General features: G+C 48.6%; 1 protein-coding gene across 1 annotated transcript; it reads right to left on the bottom strand.

Annotated features, from left to right (window-relative positions):
• Positions 1-1,423: 1,423 nt before the first annotated feature.
• LOC133130442 (transmembrane protein 132C-like) lies at positions 1,424-18,538 on the bottom strand. Its single transcript, XM_061245043.1, has 13 exons — positions 18,493-18,538; positions 17,752-17,969; positions 14,807-15,016; positions 13,642-14,120; positions 13,204-13,359; positions 12,500-12,695; positions 11,754-11,897; positions 11,352-11,554; positions 8,826-9,048; positions 6,809-7,000; positions 6,063-6,547; positions 1,799-1,901; positions 1,424-1,483 (listed from the first exon to the last, which is right to left on the bottom strand). Exons 1-13 carry the CDS (start codon positions 18,536-18,538, stop codon positions 1,424-1,426), a joined length of 2,715 nt encoding a protein of 904 aa, XP_061101027.1.
• Between the last annotated feature and the right edge of the window lie 570 nt (positions 18,539-19,108).

Below are 19,108 nucleotides of genomic sequence, written 5' to 3'. Positions count from 1 at the left end.
GTCTCTGACAGCCCGCCCACAGTTACACTCTCATTGGCTGTCCGCAATGTCAATCACATGAGTGTGGACGAAATTAGTGGTTATGTTTTTATCAGTCAGTCGGGAAGTTAACAAACCATTATCCACGCAGCTAGAACACTGGAAAAGATTCCCGGCTGAAGCCCCCGGAAGCGGGTGAGGATCCTATAGTGTTGAACAGAGGAAGGCGTGGATTTGTGCTGATATTTTGACAGATACAGAGTCACTGCAGGGAAGGAACACTGACATGCAGGGGAAACGCAGTGCTGACAAAGCTAAAGTCCTTTTAAAAAATGGGGACAAAGACACACTCTAGATCAGGGGTCGGCAACCCTGGTCCTGGAGAGCCGCAGGGTGTGCTGGCTTTCGTTGTTACTTGGCATTAATTGATCAATGAAAGCCGTTGATTGCACAGTTAACTCACCTCACCTGGTTTCTTGGGTCTGAATCGGTTGCTTATTTTAAGGTGGAGACGAAAGCCAGCACACCCTGCGGCTCTCCAGGACCAGGGTTGCCGACCCCTGCTCTAGATATACTCAGTTCCCTCTGTCACAGTATCTGCCAGTATAATACTCCTTAATGCATTTTCAGAAGATGAAATAGTTTAATGAAGGTTTCAGCTTCAATAGGGATAACGTTCAGTGTTAAGCGCACAAAGCTAGGTAGGCTATCTGGTGAGCTTAGATATTTGAAGACCTACACCTCCCAGAGCTGGCCATCTACAGAAGTGTAGAATCTATAGGGAGGTAAAACGGATGTATCGGCAATGATACTTCAGATATACTGCTCTCTATTAAATAGAGCGGCAAAAGCTAAATATAAGCAAACTACATAGTTGAAGTCGGGATGTTTTTTATGGTTTATATACATAGGTATATACTGAATACGATGGCTTTTCAGTAGGCTTAAACTCAGCCTCCCATGATACTTTCCCTTTCAAAGTGACGAAATTCCCACAATAGGGACCATCCTGATGCCACCGACAGTGTGTCAAGTTACCTTTATTTATGGAGCGTAGTGCTGTACAATATTCATAAAACAAATAAGACAATATGTTTATGCACACTATACAAGGAATATAGTGTCTCTGTTCATTTATTGTCCCGACTCGTGCGATTAAAAAAATCCGACAACTGGCATGATTCTAACTTATAAACTTGATTACAAATTGGATATATATTTATAATCAGTGGCCTATCGATGGCAACCTGAAACTAATGTCAAGCGCAATTGTGTGTGTGAATGTGTTGGTACGTCCCGTGACACTGGCCATCCCAGAATAGATAACGTCATCTTTGTTGTTGCATTTGGTACACAATGCCGTCTATGATGAAATCCCCGAGCATAGCACTTTGCAGTAAACCTGAAATGTTGTTCCCTATGTGAAAACTTCCACTTTACCTTCCTATTGAGGACTACAAATCCCAATGTTGTGTATCTGGGGGGGGGGTGTAGGATTTATGGTCTAAAGGCACAGAGAGACATGGGTAGTTGTACTGAGCCACAGGAACAGTGAGAGAGACAGTCTGTGTGACAGACAGGTGACAGTCGTCCGCTAGCCAAGTCCACTCCTCATGCGCTCCTCCGTTTCTTCTCCTCCTTCCTCACCATCACCTGCTTTCTCTCTCCACCCATCCTCCTCTGGGCACTGGGCCCCCCTCCCTCTCTCCCTCCCCCTCTCCTTCCTTCTCCCTCTCCCCCGCAGGGCGCAGGGGAGGAAGTTTGCCAGGAAGAGGAGTGTGGAGAGGCAGAGGAGGGAGAGCAGGGTCCCGGCCCCCACCTGCAGCTCCCCGTCCCCCCCGCCGCCCCCCTCTCTGCTGGGGGGGGAGAACACCCCTCCCCCATTACGGCCAGGCCTCAGCACTGCTCTCTCCAGTGGGCTCCTGGGGGAAATGAACATGAGAGTTTTACTACATCACAAGAGTGAGAGTTTACTACATCACAAGAGTGAGAGTTTACTACATCACAAGAGTGAGAGTTTACCACATCACAAGAGTGAGAGTTTACTACATCACAAGAGTGAGAGATTTACTACATCACAAGAGTGAGAGTTTACTACATCCCAAGAGTGAGAGATTTACTACATCACAAGAGTGAGAGATTTACTACATCACAAGAGTGAGAGTTTACTACATCACAAGAGTGAGAGATTTACTACATCACAAGAGTGAGAGTTTACTACATCACAAGAGAGATAGTTTACTACATCACAAGAGTGAGAGATTTACTACATCACAAGAGTGAGAGTTTACCACATTACAAGAGTGAGAGATTTACTACATCACAAGAGTGAGAGTTTACTACATCACAAGAGTGAGAGATTTACTACATCACAAGAGTGAGAGTTTACTACATCACAAGAGTGAGAGATTCACTACATCACAAGAGTGAGTTTACCACATCACAAGAGTGAGAGTTTACCACATCACAAGAGTGAGAGATTTACTACATCACAAGAGTGAGAGATTTACTACATCACAAGAGTGAGAGATTTACTACATCACAAGAGTGAGAGTTTACTACATCACAAGAGTGAGAGTTTACCACATCACAAGAGTGAGAGATTTACTACATCACAAGAGTGAGAGATTTACTACATCACAAGAGTGAGAGATTTACTACATCACAAGAGTGAGAGTTTACTACATCACAAGAGTGAGAGTTTACTACATCACAAGAGTGAGAGTTTACCACATCACAAGAGTGAGAGTTTACCACATCACAAGAGTGAGAGATTTACTACATCACAAGAGTGAGAGTTTACCACATCACAAGAGTGAGAGATTTACTACATCACAAGAGTGAGAGTTTACCACATCACAAGAGTGAGAGATTTACTACATCACAAGAGTGAGAGTTTACCACATCACAAGAGTGAGAGATTACCACATTACAACTGTTCATACGAACAGAGGATGATGTAATTTTGATTATGTATTAAAAAAAAGAATATCTTGGGCATATCTTAGATATGGCTTACAGTCCCCTTCAAAAGTATTGGAACAGCAAGGTCAATTCCTTTGTTTTTGCTGAACACAGAAGACAATCGAGTTTGAGGTCAAAAGATGAGATGACAGTACATTGTACATTTATGTCCGGGTATTTTCATCTAGATTTGTTCAACAGCTTAGAACATAACCCCTTTTGTATCAGACCATCCAATTTTTAGGTGAGCATGTGACTGATAGTTCTGATTGTCTGCTCTTGGTTTTAGCCTTGGGTTTTGCCTGTGAAGGCTGCATTTGTTTTTTCTCCAAATTTAGTGGCCAATTGTGCCCTAGGGATATACTGACGTTTTATGGTAAATTGTGACATTTATATAGCGCCTTTATCCAAAGCACTGTACAATTGTTGCTTCTCATTCACCCATTCATACACACACTCACACTCACACACCAACGGCGAGTGGCTGCCATGTAAGGCACCGACCAGCTCGTCAGGAGCATTTGGGGGTTAGGTGTCTTGCTCAGGGAGACATCAACACAGCCCAGGCGGGGGATCGAACCGGCAACCCTCCGACTGCCAGATGACTGCTCTTACTGCCTGAGCCATGTCGCCCCCAGTATGGACTGATGGGACCAAGATTAACCTGGTCTAAAGTGACAGGAAGGCCAAAGTGTGGAGAAAGAAGGGACCTGCTCATGGTCCAAAACATACAAGCTCATCTGTGAAGCACGGTGGAGGAAGTGTTATGGCTTGGGCCTGCATGGCTGCATCTGGAGTGGCTCACTAATCTTTATTGATGATGTAACTCATGATGGCAGCTGCAGGATGAATTCAGAAGTCTCCAAAAACATACTGTCTGCTAACTTACGGAGAAATGTGTCCAAACTAATTGGGAGGGAATACAACAACCCAAAACACACTGCCAACACAACAAAGGACTTCATTAGGTAGAAAAAGTGGAAGGCTTTAGACTGTCCAAGTCAATCACCAGACCTTAAATCAATTGTGCATGCATGTCACCTCCTGAAGAGGAGACTGAAGGGAAAACCCCCCGAAACAAACAACTGAAAGAGGCTGCAGTAAAAGCCTGGAAAGACTTCACAAAAGAAGAATGCAACAGTTTGGTGTCAATCGGTTGCAGGCTTGATGCAGCTATTGCAAACAGGGATATGCTACCAAATATTAAGTGTTATATTTACTTAAATATTCTCTGCTCACCTAAAAATGAGGTGGTCTGATACCAAAGGTTCTATGTTCTAAGTAGTTTAACACATCTAGGTGTAAATACCATGAAATACAGTGGGAGCAATAATTATTTGATCCCTTGCTGATTTTGTAGGTTTGCCCACTTACAAAGAATGGAACTGTGTAGAATTTTAATCATAGGTACATTTTAATATTGAGAGACAGAATATCACAAAATAATCCACAATAACAACATCATATACATTTAATAAATGTATTATCGTATTTTTGGATTAAATAAGTATTTGATCCCCTACCAATCAGCAATAATTCTGGCTCCCACAGACCAGTTAGTTTTCCATTAAGAAGCACTCCTAATCTCAACTCATTACCCAAAACCCCTGTGTCAACTTGTTACATCGTTATATAGCTGTATAAAAGACACCTGTCCACACAATCAGATTCCAATGTTTCCACCATGGCCAAGACAAAGGACTAAGGACATCAGGGACAAAATTGTAGACCTGCACAAGGCTGGGATGGGCTACAAGAAAATAAGCAAGCAGCTTGGTGAGACGTTAACAACAGCAATTATTAGAAAATGGAAGAAACACAAAGTCACCGCCAATCTAAACGTAAATGTAAATGTTTGGCATTTATATAGCGCCTTTATCTCCCTCGGTCTGGGGCTCCACGCAAGATCTCGCCTCGTGGGATATCAATGATCATGAGAAAGGTCAGGGATCAGCCCAGTACTACACAGGAGGAGCTTGTTAATGACCTGAAGGCAGTTGGGACCACAGTCACGAAGAGAACCATCAGTAACACACTACACCGTGAAGGATTAAAATCCTGCTGCGCAAGGTTCCTCTGCTGAAGAAGGCACATGTACAGGCCCATCTGAAGTTTGCAAAGAACACCTGGATGATCCAGAGGAGGCTTGGGAGAAGGTGATGTGGTCAGATGAGACCAAAATAGAGCTATTTGGCATCAACTCAACTCGCCATGTTTGGAGGAAGAGAAATGCTGAGTACAACCCCAAGAACACCATCCCCACTGTGAAGCATGGAGGTGGAAACCTTATGCTTTGGGGGTGTTTCTCAGCTAAGGGGACAGGACGACTTCACTGTATCCAGGGGAGGATGAATGGGGCCATGTACCAGGAAATTTTGGGCGACAACCTCCTTCCCTCAGTGAGAGCACTGAAAATGGGTCGTGGATGGGTCTTCCAACATGACAATGACCCAAAACATACGGTCAAGGCAACAAAGGAGTGGATCAAAAAGAAGCATATTAAGGTCCTGGAGTGGCCTAGCCAGTCTCCAGACCTAAATCCCATTGAAAATCTGTGGAGGGAGCTGAAGCTTCGAGTTGCCAAGTGACAGCCTCGGAACCTTAAGGATTTGGAGAGGATCTGCAAAGAGGAGTGGACCAAAATCCCTCCCAAGATCTGTGCAAACCTGGTGAAAAACTACTACAAACATCTGACCTCTGTGCTTGCCAACAAAGGTTTCTCCACCAAGTATTAAGTCCTATTGTTCTATGGATCAAATACTTATTTCATGTGAAAATATGATATAAAATTTATATGATGTTGTTATTGTGGATTATTTTGTGATATTCTGTCTCTCAATGTTAAAATGTTCCTATGATTAAAATTCTACACAGTTCCATTCTTTGTAAGTGGGCAAACCTACAAAATCAGCAGGGAATCAAATAATTATTGCTCCCACTGTAAAAGCTGAAATTCTGAACTCTTCTCTCGTGTTTATGTTGTCATTTCAACCCCAAATGTACTAAGTGTAGTGCAAAAACAAAGGAATTGGCCTCGTTGTTCCAATACTTTTTGAGGTGACTATTATTGCTCTGCAACAAGGATGGAAAGAAAAAATCTTGATGTATTTATATTTTACCTCAGGCTGTGGTTCCTGCCACCATAGGCATCTTCATCCTCCTCCTCCTCCTCCCTGTCCAGGCCAGAGGAAGTGGTCAGTTCATACAGCTCTCTCTCGGACAGGTCAGACATTTCCAGCACCTCGAACCTGGGCTCCTCGCCGCCCTCAGGGTGGAGCTCCCAGTCCACATTCACTCTCACCCAACCAGAGCCCCTGGCTAGCGTCTTAGTCCCGCCCCTTCCTCCCATGCCTGCTCTCTCATTGGCTGCTTGCTTCTGAGCCGAGTCAGACATTGGCTGACAGGTGGAGACCAGCAGCTCTGCCCTCAGCAAAGGTCCGCCCCCATCGCCCTGGGCAACCACCCGCTGGGTCGGCCCGGGCGTCACGGCAACCACAGTCTCAGCCAATGAGGACAGCTGCAGGGAGAAGGGGGCGGGCTCGAAGGCGGAGACTAGCGTGGCCGTTTCATCGCTGAACTGGAGCCAGACGCTGAAGGATGCTTCCTACAAGACACAAACACACACACACAGCAGTGTAGCGCACACACGCATGCACACACACACAAGCACACACACTCAGCAGCTACAGAGAACATACGTCCCCACCTGCACTCTGTTAGAGTCGATGTAATGCCATTACTGCATATGTTTCAGACCACTTTAGGACACTAGCAAAAATCCATGTGTGCTTGCAGAGAGAATGGAGGGATGAAAGAGTTGACCGTCTGGTAAGATCAAGAATCTGTGGCATGGTCTCCCACAAACCTGCCCATAGCTGTACAGAATGTTGTGAGCCATAGCCGTTGCCGTGACTATGGAGGGGTGGGCCGGGTTGGCAGTGACTGACAGACTCAGTCCTCCCACCAGCTGGACTGATAGGTCACCGGGTGTCACATGGTCCGCAGTCACAGTGACATCACAGGAACCCAGGACTCCGTCCCATTGGTTAGATATGACCTGAGGGGCAGAGGGACAGGAAGAGACAGAAAACCCGTCTCAATCCACAAGCACGCACACACACACACACATACACACTCTCTCACACACACACACACACACACACACACACACACTCTCACACACACACACACACACACACACACTCACACACACACTCACACTCACACACGCACACACACACACACTCACACACGCACGCACACGCACACACTCACTCACACACTCACACACACACACACTCACACACTCACACACGCAGTCACGCACACGCGCACACGCGCACACACGCTCACGCACACGCGCTCACACACACACACACACGCACACATACGCACACACACGCACACACACACACACACACACTCACTCACACACTCACTCACACACACACACACACACACACACACACTCACACGCGCTCACACACACACACACTTACGCGCTCACACACAAACACACTCACTCACTCACTCACTCACACACACACACACACACACACTCACATGCGCTCACACACACACTCACACACGCGCTCACACACACACACGCACACTCACACACACACACACACACACTCACACACATACACACACTCACTCACTCACACACTCACTCACACACACACACACACACACTCACACGTGCTCACACACACACACACTCACACGTGCTCACACACACACACACTCACACGTGCTCACACACACACACACTCACGCGCTCACACACACACACACACACTCACTCACTCACTCACTCACTCACTCACTCACTCACTCACTCACTCACTCACTCTCACACACACACACACACTCACATGCGCTCACACACATACACACTCACACACGCGCTCATACACACACGCACACACACACGCACACTCACACACGCGCTCATACACACACGCACACACACACACACACACACGCATTTACTGAGCACTTTATTAGGAACACTTGTACACCTATTTATTCACGTGATTATCTAATCAGCCAATCATGTGGCAGCAGTGCAGTGCATACAGTCATGCAGATACGAGTCAGGAGCTTCACTGAATGTGAATGTGGGAAAAATGTGATCTCAGTGATTCCGACTATGCCATGATTGTTGGTGCCAGATGGGCTGGTTTGAGTATTTCTGTAACTGCTAATTTCCTGGGATTTTCATGCACAACAGTCTCTAGAGTTTACTCAGAATGGAGCGAAAAACAAAAAACCATCCAGTGAGTGCAGTTCTGCAGGCAGATGGCCTTCATGGTCACAATGTACCCATCTTCTAATGGCTACTTCCAGCATGATAATGCACCATGTCACAAAGCAAAAGTCATCTCAAACTGGTTTCATAACGATGAGTTCGATGTTCTTCAGTGGCCTTCCCAGTCATCGGATCTGAATCCAGTTTTGGAACACTTTTGGGATGTGGTAGAACAGGAGATTCGCAGCATGCATGTGCAGCCAACAAATTGCTCCTGATGAGCTGGTCGGTGCCTTGCATGGCAGCCAATCGCTATTGGTATTTGAGTGCGTGTATGAATGAGAAGCATCAATTGTAAAGCACTTTGGATAAAAGCACTTTATAAATGCTTTATTTACCATTTGTGGAATCCATGCCACAAAGAATGATCAAAATAGTGTTCGTAATAAAGTGCTCAGTGACAGTATACACATATATAGACATGCACACACACACACACACACACACACACACACACACACACACACACACACGCATGCACACACCGGTATACCCACAGGCATTCAGACATAGACAGACCATCAGACTGATAGATTGACTGTTATAACTTTTGAGGTATTGCACTCACCTGCAGGGATGTCACTCCAGGCTGTAAGCCAATCAGATAGGTTCGCTCGTCGAGCTCAGCCACCATTGGGTGCTCCACCTTCAGCCAGTCACGGACCAGTTCAGTCACGTCCATGAACCAATCGGGTGAACCCAGCATGTAGGTGAGCTGGCCGGTCTCCACAGACTGAGCAGTGAACTGCGCCAGGACCTGGACCGCAGAACGCTGATAGACGGGAGAGCACCTGTGTCCCGCAGCACAGAGACCATGAGCGTTTAGCACAGGGAGCACCTGTGTCCCGCAGCACAGAGACCATGAGCGTTTAGCACAGGGTGCACCTGTGTCTCGCAGCACAGAGACCATGAGCGTTTAGCACAGGGTGCACCTGTGTCTCGCAGCACAGAGACCGTGAGCGTTTAGCACAGGGTGCACCTGTGTCTCGCAGCACAGAGACCATGAGCGTTTAGCACAGGGTGCACCTGTGTCCCGCAGCACAGAGACCGTGAGCGTTTAGCACAGGGTGCACCTGTGTCCCGCAGCACAGAGACCATGAGCGTTTAGCACAGGGTGCACCTGTGTCTCGCAGCACAGAGACCGTGAGCGTTTAGCACAGGGTGCACCTGTGTCTCGCAGCACAGAGACCGTGAGCGTTTAGCACAGGGTGCACCTGTGTCTCGCAGCACAGAGACCGTGAGCGTTTAGCACAGGGTGCACCTGTGTCTCGCAGCACAGAGACCGTGAGCGTTTAGCACAGGGTGCACCTGTGTCTCGCAGCACAGAGACCGTGAGCGTTTAGCACAGGGTGCACCTGTGTCTCGCAGCACAGAGACCGTGAGCGTTTAGCACAGGGTGCACCTGTGTCTCGCAGCACAGAGACCGTGAGCGTTTAGCACAGGGTGCACCTGTGTCTCGCAGCACAGAGACCATGAGCGTTTAGCACAGGGTGCACCTGTGTCTCGCAGCACAGAGACCGTGAGCGTTTAGCACAGGGTGCACCTGTGTCTCGCAGCACAGAGACCATGAGCGTTTAGCACAGGGTGCACCTGTGTCCCGCAGCACAGAGACCATGAGCGTTTAGCACAGGGTGCACCTGTGTCTCGCAGCACAGAGACCATGAGCGTTTAGCACAGGGTGCACCTGTGTCTCGCAGCACAGAGACCATGAGCGTTTAGCACAGGGTGCACCTGTGTCTCGCAGCACAGAGACCGTGAGCGTTTAGCACAGGGTGCACCTGTGTCTCGCAGCACAGAGACCGTGAGCGTTTAGCACAGGGTGCACCTGTGTCCCGCAGCACAGAGACCATGAGCGTTTAGCACAGGGTGCACCTGTGTCTCGCAGCACAGAGACCGTGAGCGTTTAGCACAGGGTGCACCTGTGTCCCGCAGCACAGAGACCATGAGCGTTTAGCACAGGGTGCACCTGTGTCCCGCAGCACAGAGACCGTGAGCGTTTAGCACAGGGTGCGCCTGTGTCTCGCAGCACAGAGACCATGAGCGTTTAGCACAGGGTGCACCTGTGTCCCGCAGCACAGAGACCGTGAGCGTTTAGCACAGGGTGCACCTGTGTCTCGCAGCACAGAGACCATGAGCGTTTAGCACAGGGTGCACCTGTGTCTCGCAGCACAGAGACCGTGAGCGTTTAGCACAGGGTGCACCTGTGTCTCGCAGCACAGAGACCGTGAGCGTTTAGCACAGGGTGCACCTGTGTCTCGCAGCACAGAGACCATGAGCGTTTAGCACAGGGTGCACCTGTGTCTCGCAGCACAGAGACCATGAGCGTTTAGCACAGGGTGCACCTGTGTCTCGCAGCACAGAGACCATGAGCGTTTAGCACAGGGTGCACCTGTGTCCCGCAGCACAGAGACCATGAGCGTTTAGCACAGGGTGCACCTGTGTCTCGCAGCACAGAGACCGTGAGCATTGAGCATTGAGCACATTTCCAATCAATAATTTCCTACCCTGTTGAGTAACACTGCTTCACCTAAAACTGTTTAGCCACATTCTTCGATATAAACAGAAGCTGATAAAAGTTACTGTCTTGTAGACAGCCCACCCCTGCTATAATCCTGCACACACCCAGGACTGGAGTTGCCCACCCCTGCTATAATCCTGCACACACCCAGGACTGGAGTTGCCCACCCCTGCTATAATCCTGCACACACCCAGGACTGGAGTTGCCCACCCCTGCTATAATCCTGCACACACCCAGGACTGGAGTTGCCCACCCCTGCTATAATCCTGCACACACCCAGGACTGGAGTTGCCCACCCCTGCTATAATCCTGCACACACCCAGGACTGGAGTTGCCCACCCCTGCTATAATCCTGCACACACCCAGGACTGGAGTTGCCCACCCCTGCTATAATCCTGCACACACCCAGGACTGGAGTTGCCCACCCCTGCTATAATCCTGCACACACCCAGGACTGGAGTTGCCCACCCCTGCTATAATCCTGCACACACCCAGGACTGGAGTTGCCCACCCCTGCTTCAGATGCCCTTGGGGAGGGCTGGGAGCCGTTTGTTTCTGAGCGATGATGGGACTCACCGGCCCTGGGCCAGCTGGCTCCAGCCCTGGATGGGGCTCAGGACGGGGTCGGAGAGGGACACCCGGAGGGGCAGCGCGGGCACCCAGACGGACACGCACTGCCCCCCCCCGAGCCTGCCCAGGCGGAACTCCACCCCCACACAAGCGCTGCCCACCCCCGATTCGCTCCCGTCCACAAAGAGGGTGGAGCAGTCACTGGAAACCTACCAATCAGACGACGAGCATTACTAACTCTGCGTATCCTCAAACCCAATGAGATGAATTCTGTCATTACATTACATTACATCACAAGGTATTTAGCAGACGCTCTCATCCAGGGCGACACGCAACGAAGTGCAGATCGGATGCAGGGACAAGTGTGAAGACGCTCCGTCAGCAGAGTTCACACTGCGGCGCAGTTACCTTGACGATGTCCTCGTTAGCCGAACGGCAGGTGACCGCGGCGGTGACGTCAGACACCTTCCCCTCAGGACCCACAGCCAGGACCAGGACAGGAATTGACACGCGCTGGCTGTTCAGGATGGCAGTGTTGATGATCGTGCTGCTCTGTGTGAAAACTTGGTTCCTCAGAGCAAGTTTATGGCAGTGAGCCATTATCCAGTTCAGACCAAAGAGACAAGGTGAGGGTGAAATAGAAATGCTTTAACTGATGAACTAACTGCTGATTTTGATATGGTTTCTATATAAAAGTTTAGTATTATTATGTAGCAGTAGCAGTACAGTAGTAGCAGTAGCAGTAGTAGTAGTAGCAGTAGTAATAGTAGTAGCAGTAGTAGTAGTAGTAGTAGCAGCAGTAGCAGTACAGTAGTAGCAGTAGCAGTAGTACTAGCAGTAGTAGCAGTAGTAGTAGTAGGAGTAGTAGTCGTAGCAGTAGCAGCAGTAGTAGTAGCAGTAGTAGTAGCAGTAGTAGCAGTAGCAGTAGTAGCAGTAGCAGTAGCAATAGCAGTAGCAGTAGCAGTAGCAGTAGCAGTAGCAGTAGTCGTAGCAGTAGCAGTAGTAGCAGTAGCAGTAGCAGCAGTAGTAGTAGTAGCAGCAGCAGTAGTAGAAGCAGTAGTAGCAGTAGCAGTAGTAGTAGTAGTACTAGCAGTAGTAGCAGTAGCAGCAGTAGTAGCAGTAGCAGTAGTCGTAGTCACAGCAGGTGGTAGTACCTCAGTTATGGGGGTGATGCCTACGATCTCCCGGTCTGTGAAGGAGAATGTGCTCACCACGCCACCGTGTGGCGGGAGTGGGCTGTTGCGGCCAGAATACTCCACCCACCAGTGTACGGCCACTGTCATGGCAACCCTAAAGCTCCCCTCCAAACCATCCAATGAGAAACATGCGACCTGATGAAGAACAGAGGGGCTGAGAGAGAGAGAGGGAGAGAGAGAGAGAGAGAAAGAAGGGAAACAGATAGAGAGTATAGTATCTGATTAAAAAAACAGGGATTTAAATCAGGGATAATGGAATAGGGGTCAATTTTATGCATCGAAGACAGAGAGGAGCTCGACCAATCAGAGTACTGTTCTGATGACCGAGAGGCACTTGGCTGTCCAGGCGACCAGCAGTTCCAAACTCCATGATTGGTGGGGCACCCCTCTGGTTTTTAAGTGGTAGGTGGAGATCTGTGATCCCTGGTTTAAATGCGGAACTGCTCCCGTGGCACTGGAGCAAAGTCAGGACATCACCCTGCCGGGCTCTGGGCATCCACCAATCACCATCAGCATTGCTCTATTGTTCTGTTAACAACGCACTCCCTGACTGGTCGACCTCTTCCCTGGTTTCTGTGCAAAAGGTAATGTCACCAATCGCCCATCCCTCATTGGTCATCACACCTGGCTCTCCGATGACCTCACAGGGGCGTGCTGCATACCTGCCGCTGCGGCCCTGCCCGCGCGCGTCCCTCAGGCAGATGACAGAGATGATGTCATGACTGGATCCTGGGGTCCTTTCCAGCGAAGTGGACCAGAACTCGGATGCCACAGACGGCTGGGCCAGCAAGGACATCAACCCCTTCCTCACACGGAGTCTGGATTAAAGAGACATTGCACAATGGAGGAGAAGCTGAACTGAGTGTTAAAGTGTCACTCGGATGAACCAGACCTAGGTTCACTAGGATTTGTTTTAGAGTCAAAGACTTTTCTGCATTTGTCTAAGCTTGCCTGGTGTATTTGGACAAATGAAATGATCCCAGAAGTGTAAACCCCGCCCATCTGCGCCTCCGAATACTCCAGGCAGGATCAATAGAGCACAGAAAAGTATTTCAATCCAAAACAAATGCTATTTGAACCCAGGTCTGGGACGAACGTACCTGATGACCACAAAATCCCCGGTGAAATTTGCCCGCACGCTCACAGAAACCCCGATTGGTCGACCGGCACGGACCGGTCCCCGCCCATAACCAATCAGTACATTGGGATCCAGTAGTAGCTCCTCCTCTTCCTGCCGATCCGAACGGCCCAGCTGCCCTCCAGACTGATAGTCCCCCCCAGCGCCAGCCAGCGGCCCAAGGTACCGGAGCCTCCTCTGGGACTGCTGCAGTTGCTCCTCCGCGCAGCCAGGGGGCGCCCGTCTGGGGCCCGAGGCCACGCTGGAGGAGTAGTAGAGCTGGACGTGGTGGGCGGAGCGGCCGGGTTCGGTCCTGGGAGCGGTCAGGGTGTGGCGGAGTCGCCGGGCCCAGCGGCGGTCCCTGTGCCTGGGCGGGTAGTGCAGTGCGTGGCCGTGTCGCCTTCCCGCCCGGAACCAGCGCTTCGGCAGGTCCAGAGAGACGACGCACAGCCCCAGAGGCGCCTGAGAGAGTCCACAGAGGACGAAAGTGTCGCAAGACCTGCAAGCCTCTGTAGGAGTGCACATTTACATCACATTACACGACGGGCATTTGGCAGACGCTCTTACCCAGAGCGACGTACAATAAAGTGCAAATCATAACCAGGGACAAGTGCACTGGAAGACCCTAGAGGGAATGTTGCGGTTTAACAATGTTAATGCTACAGTTTACCCATGTCTTGTGAACTGGATTGTCTTATGTATAATTGCCTGTATTACAAGAATGTCTGTCTGCTGGCTTCAGTGTGTAAGTCAAAGTACTGTCATGTATTGTCACTTTCAAGTTATGTTTTTGTAATGCCTGTTTGACCGTTTAAAAAATATATGTTGACTCTCCATTTGAGAGTGTATACTGTAGTGAATAGTAAAACAACCAGTAAATACACCTTTGCAGGAGTCCTTTTTTATGAAACCACAGACACAGAGCAGCACAGATGCAAACAGGATGAAATCCCATTAAAACAATATCAATATTACAGACACAATCCAATTAAAAACAGTCTTTCATTTTGACTTGAATGACTGCTTTGCCATAGTGTGCAGTACTAATTGAAATAGACCTGTGAAAAAGCGTCATAGTTATCAGAAGTATTGTTTTCTCACTGCTATTAACCAATCAGATAGCAGGATTATAATATCCTTGAGCTTACCTGTGTGACACAGGAAGCTCTCTGCTCTTCTGTCTCCTTGAACGCGTGAAGAGTGACACAGCGCCCTCTGCTGGCCTCCCCGCGCCAGTGAAACAAAACACGAACCCTGAACCTCTCTCCTTTCTCCCCGTCCCTCTCTCTTTCCACAGTGTTAGACAAGAGGAAGGCTGAGAGAGGGGGGGAGAGAGGGAGGGGGGATCCAGGGACTGGCTGGAGGAGGGAGAGAGAGAGAGAGAGAGAGGGAGGGGGGAGAGAGGGGGAGAGAGAGGGGGGGAGAGAGAGCAAGAGAGGGAGAGAGAGAGGGGGAGTGAGATAGAGAGGGAGAGAAGGGGAGAGGGAGGGGGAGTGAGAGAGAAAGCAAGAGAGGGAGATCGGGGAGAGGGAGGGAGAGAGCAAGAGAGAGAGATAGAGAGGGAGAAAGAGAGAGAGAGGGAGATAGGGAGGGAGGGAGCAAGAGAGAGAGCAAGAGAGGGGGAGAGGGAGAGAGAAACAGTGGCAGTGAGAAATCACCCAGATGAAATAAAAGAACACATTACATTACACCTGAACATATTACCTGCTCAACTTGTAAATAAAATTGCAGTAAATCGTCTCAATAGTCTATTTTGTTCTCTGTTTCTAAATTACATCTGGAATTGCTGTATTTGTGTGTGTGTATTTCTGTTATGTTCTGGCAATATTTACTGTATGTATTTCATGCTCATAAAGAATATTGAATTGAATTGGAAAGAGAGGGAGAGAAGGAGAGGGTTCTTGTTTTCATGTTTGTTGACTGTTCTTATGTTTCCAGTCTTTGTTGTTTAAGTATTGTTAAACATCACAAGCTCATCTCAGCTTCAGGAACATTATCATTTCTGCACTGTCAGTTATTATCTGGGACAGAATTCACTTACTGCACTAAAAACTGGATCAGGATCATAACAATAACAGAGTTGCACACACATGCACACACACAAGAAGACCAATCCAGAAAATGTGTGTGTACATGGATGCAGGATGCATGGATGCCTGTGTGTGTATGTACTGTTTGTGTATGTATGTGCTTGTGAATTTATTCACGTGTGCATGCATGTTTGCATGTGTTTGTGTGGATGTGCATATGTGTGTGCGTGTTGGCTTTGTGGGCTTGTGTGTGTGTGTGTGTGTGTGTATGCATGTAAGTGTGTGTGTGTGTGTGTGTGTAAATGTGTGAGCGTGTGTGTGTGTGTGTGTTTGTGTGAGTATGCAAGTGTGTGTATGGGTGTGTGTGTGTGTGTGTAAGTATGCATGCGTGTGTGTGTATGTAAGTATGCATGCAAGTGTGTGTGTTTGTAAGTATGCATGTAAGTGTGTGTGTGTGTGTAAGTATGCATGTAAGTGTGTGTGTGCGTGTGTGTGTGTGTTAGTGTGTGAGTGTGTGTGTGTGTGTGAGTTTGTGTGTGTGTGTATGTGTGTGTGTGTGTGTGTGTGTGTGTGAGTTTGTGTGTGTGTGTATGTGTGTGTGTGTGTGTGTGTTAGTGTGTGTGTGTGTGTGTGTGTGTGTGTGTGTGTGTGTGTGAGTGTGTGAGTGTGTGTGTGTAAGTGTGTGAGTGTGTGTGTGTGAGTTTGTGTGTGTGTGTATGTGTGTGTGTGTGTGTGTTAGTGTGTGTGTGTGTGTGTGTGTGTGTGTGTGAGTGTGTGAGTGTGTGTGTGTAAGTGTGTGAGTGTGTGTGTGTGAGTGTGTGTGTGTGTGTGTATGTGTGTAAGTGTGTGAGTGTAAGTGTAAGTGTGTGTGTGTAAGTGTGTGAGTGTGTGTGTGTGTGTGTGTGTGTGTTAGTGTGTGTGTGTGTGTGTGTGTGTGAGTGTGTGAGTGTGTGTGTGTAAGTGTGTGAGTGTGTGTGTGTGAGTTTGTGTGTGTGTGTATGTGTGTGTGTGTGTGTGTGTTAGTGTGTGTGTGTGTGTGTGTGTGTGTGTGTGTGTGTGAGTGTGTGAGTGTGTGTGTGTAAGTGTGTGAGTGTGTGTGTGTGAGTTTGTGTGTGTGTGTATGTGTGTGTGTGTGTGTGTTAGTGTGTGTGTGTGTGTGTGTGTGTGTGTGTGAGTGTGTGAGTGTGTGTGTGTAAGTGTGTGAGTGTGTGTGTGTGAGTGTGTGTGTGTGTGTGTATGTGTGTAAGTGTGTGAGTGTAAGTGTAAGTGTGTGTGTGTAAGTGTGTGAGTGTGTGTGTGTGTGTGTGTGTGTGTTAGTGTGTGTGTGTGTGTGTGTGTGTGAGTGTGTGAGTGTGTGTGTGTAAGTGTGTGAGTGTGTGTGTGTGAGTGTGTGTGTGTGTGTGTGAGTGTGTGTGTGTAAGTGTGTGAGTGTGTGTGTGTATGTGTGTGTGTGTGTGTGTGTGTGTATGTGTGTGAGTGTGTGTGTGTATGTGTGAGTGTGTGTGTGTGTGTGTGTGAGTGTGTGAGTGTGTGTGTGTAAGTGTGTGAGTGTGTGTGTGTGAGTTTGTGTGTGTGTGTATGTGTGTGTGTGTGTGTGTTAGTGTGTGTGTGTGTGTGTGTGTGTGTGTGTGAGTGTGTGAGTGTGTGTGTGTAAGTGTGTGAGTGTGTGTGTGTGAGTGTGTGTGTGTGTGTGTATGTGTGTAAGTGTGTGAGTGTAAGTGTAAGTGTGTGTGTGTAAGTGTGTGAGTGTGTGTGTGTGTGTGTGTGTGTGTTAGTGTGTGTGTGTGTGTGTGTGTGTGAGTGTGTGAGTGTGTGTGTGTAAGTGTGTGAGTGTGTGTGTGTGAGTGTGTGTGTGTGTGTGTGAGTGTGTGTGTGTAAGTGTGTGAGTGTGTGTGTGTATGTGTGTGTGTGTGTGTGTGTGTGTATGTGTGTGAGTGTGTGTGTGTATGTGTGTGTGTGTGTGTGTGTGTGTGTATGTGTGTGAGTGTGTGTGTGTATGTGTGAGTGTGTGTGTGTGTGTGTGTAAGTGTGAGTGTGTGTGTGTGTGAGTGTGTGTGTTTTACCTGTGAGGTGAAGTAAGGCCCAAAGGAAGCCTGGACCCCCGGTGTGGAGCGCGCCCCTGCAGGAGGCACCATGAGCAGGGACTGCGAGCAGGCGAACGGGGTGGTGTTGGAGAAGAGGAGGCCCAGGTCAGACTGCGACAGAGGGAGGGCGTGCCAAGGGGGGGACACGCTGATCTGGGCAGGCAGAGAGGGGGAGGGGGGGGGCAGCTGGCTGTGGCCTGTGTGATGGAAGATGGGGGGGGATACAGACGTGTTTTCAAGACGGCAAACCGTAAGCTAGCATTTGCCAACATATTCAAATTTTGTCAGGTCAGTGCAGAAAAGTAATTCAATCCAAAACAATTACGTATATAATTGACCCAGTTCTGATCAAATCCATTATGATTCTGTCCGGTCGAGGGTTGATCCGGTCCAGGATTTCATCCCCACTTCTGCACTCATCAGGCCAGCCATTCCTTTGACCTTACACTTGCGTTACTCATGACCCTGCAGACTCCATGCATGCCCATGGCTGCTTCGCTGTGGTGAACCAGAACAGCACTGAGCCAGCATTGGCCTCTACAGCGGTTTAGAAACCCGAAACCAAAATAATTGGCTGGAACAAAAACCAGGATACACACCGGTCCGTCAGGACTGGAGCTCTCCACTCCCGAACCGTGTAGTATTTAGAAACGGAGGGCAGACCTGTCTCGCTCGTAACTGAACTCACCAGGGACACAATTGCATTTCTCTGGAACTCACCAACGGCCAGGAAGCAGAAGAACGTCACCACCAGCTCCCTGCCCATCTCCACACCCCTGTCACATGACAAAGACCACATGACCTTTCGACAGTCCAATCATCCGTGGCTCACTGTCCACCCCTCCCCCTGATTGGCTGGATGATATTTCTGCTGTGTTGTGATTGGCTGGATGATATTTCTGCTGTGTTGTGATTGGATGGATGAGGTTTCTGCTATATTTTGACTGGCTGGATGAGGAGCTGTGCTACCGAATATGCGGGGAAAGGGCGGTGTCCCAAATCAAATACAACACCAGTAAACTACCAGTAAAAAGTAACATACTACTTCGTCATAGAACGCCGAAACTTTAAACCTATTCTTTATACAGTCTATGCTTTCAACACAGTGTGCTTTGATGACGGCACCTAGTTGATGTGACTTTTTTTAGTACATGGGTCAATGATGTGATGTGTGTGTGATTTAGATATGTTTTGACAACAACGTGTCCTAGCCTATGATTTTTTAAATGAAACTTGAAATGAAGCCGTGGAAGATAAAACGTGTATTAATGCTATTCAAATCTTATGTATTATTTAATTATTCTATGGCGACATGGCTCAGACAGTAAGAGCAGTC

Source organism: Conger conger, chromosome 6 (genome assembly GCF_963514075.1).
Source record: "Conger conger chromosome 6, fConCon1.1, whole genome shotgun sequence".
Lineage (NCBI taxonomy): Eukaryota > Metazoa > Chordata > Actinopteri > Anguilliformes > Congridae > Conger > Conger conger.
The sequence above is the reverse complement of the archived record's forward strand: the minus strand, read 5'-3'. Positions and strand labels throughout refer to the sequence as shown.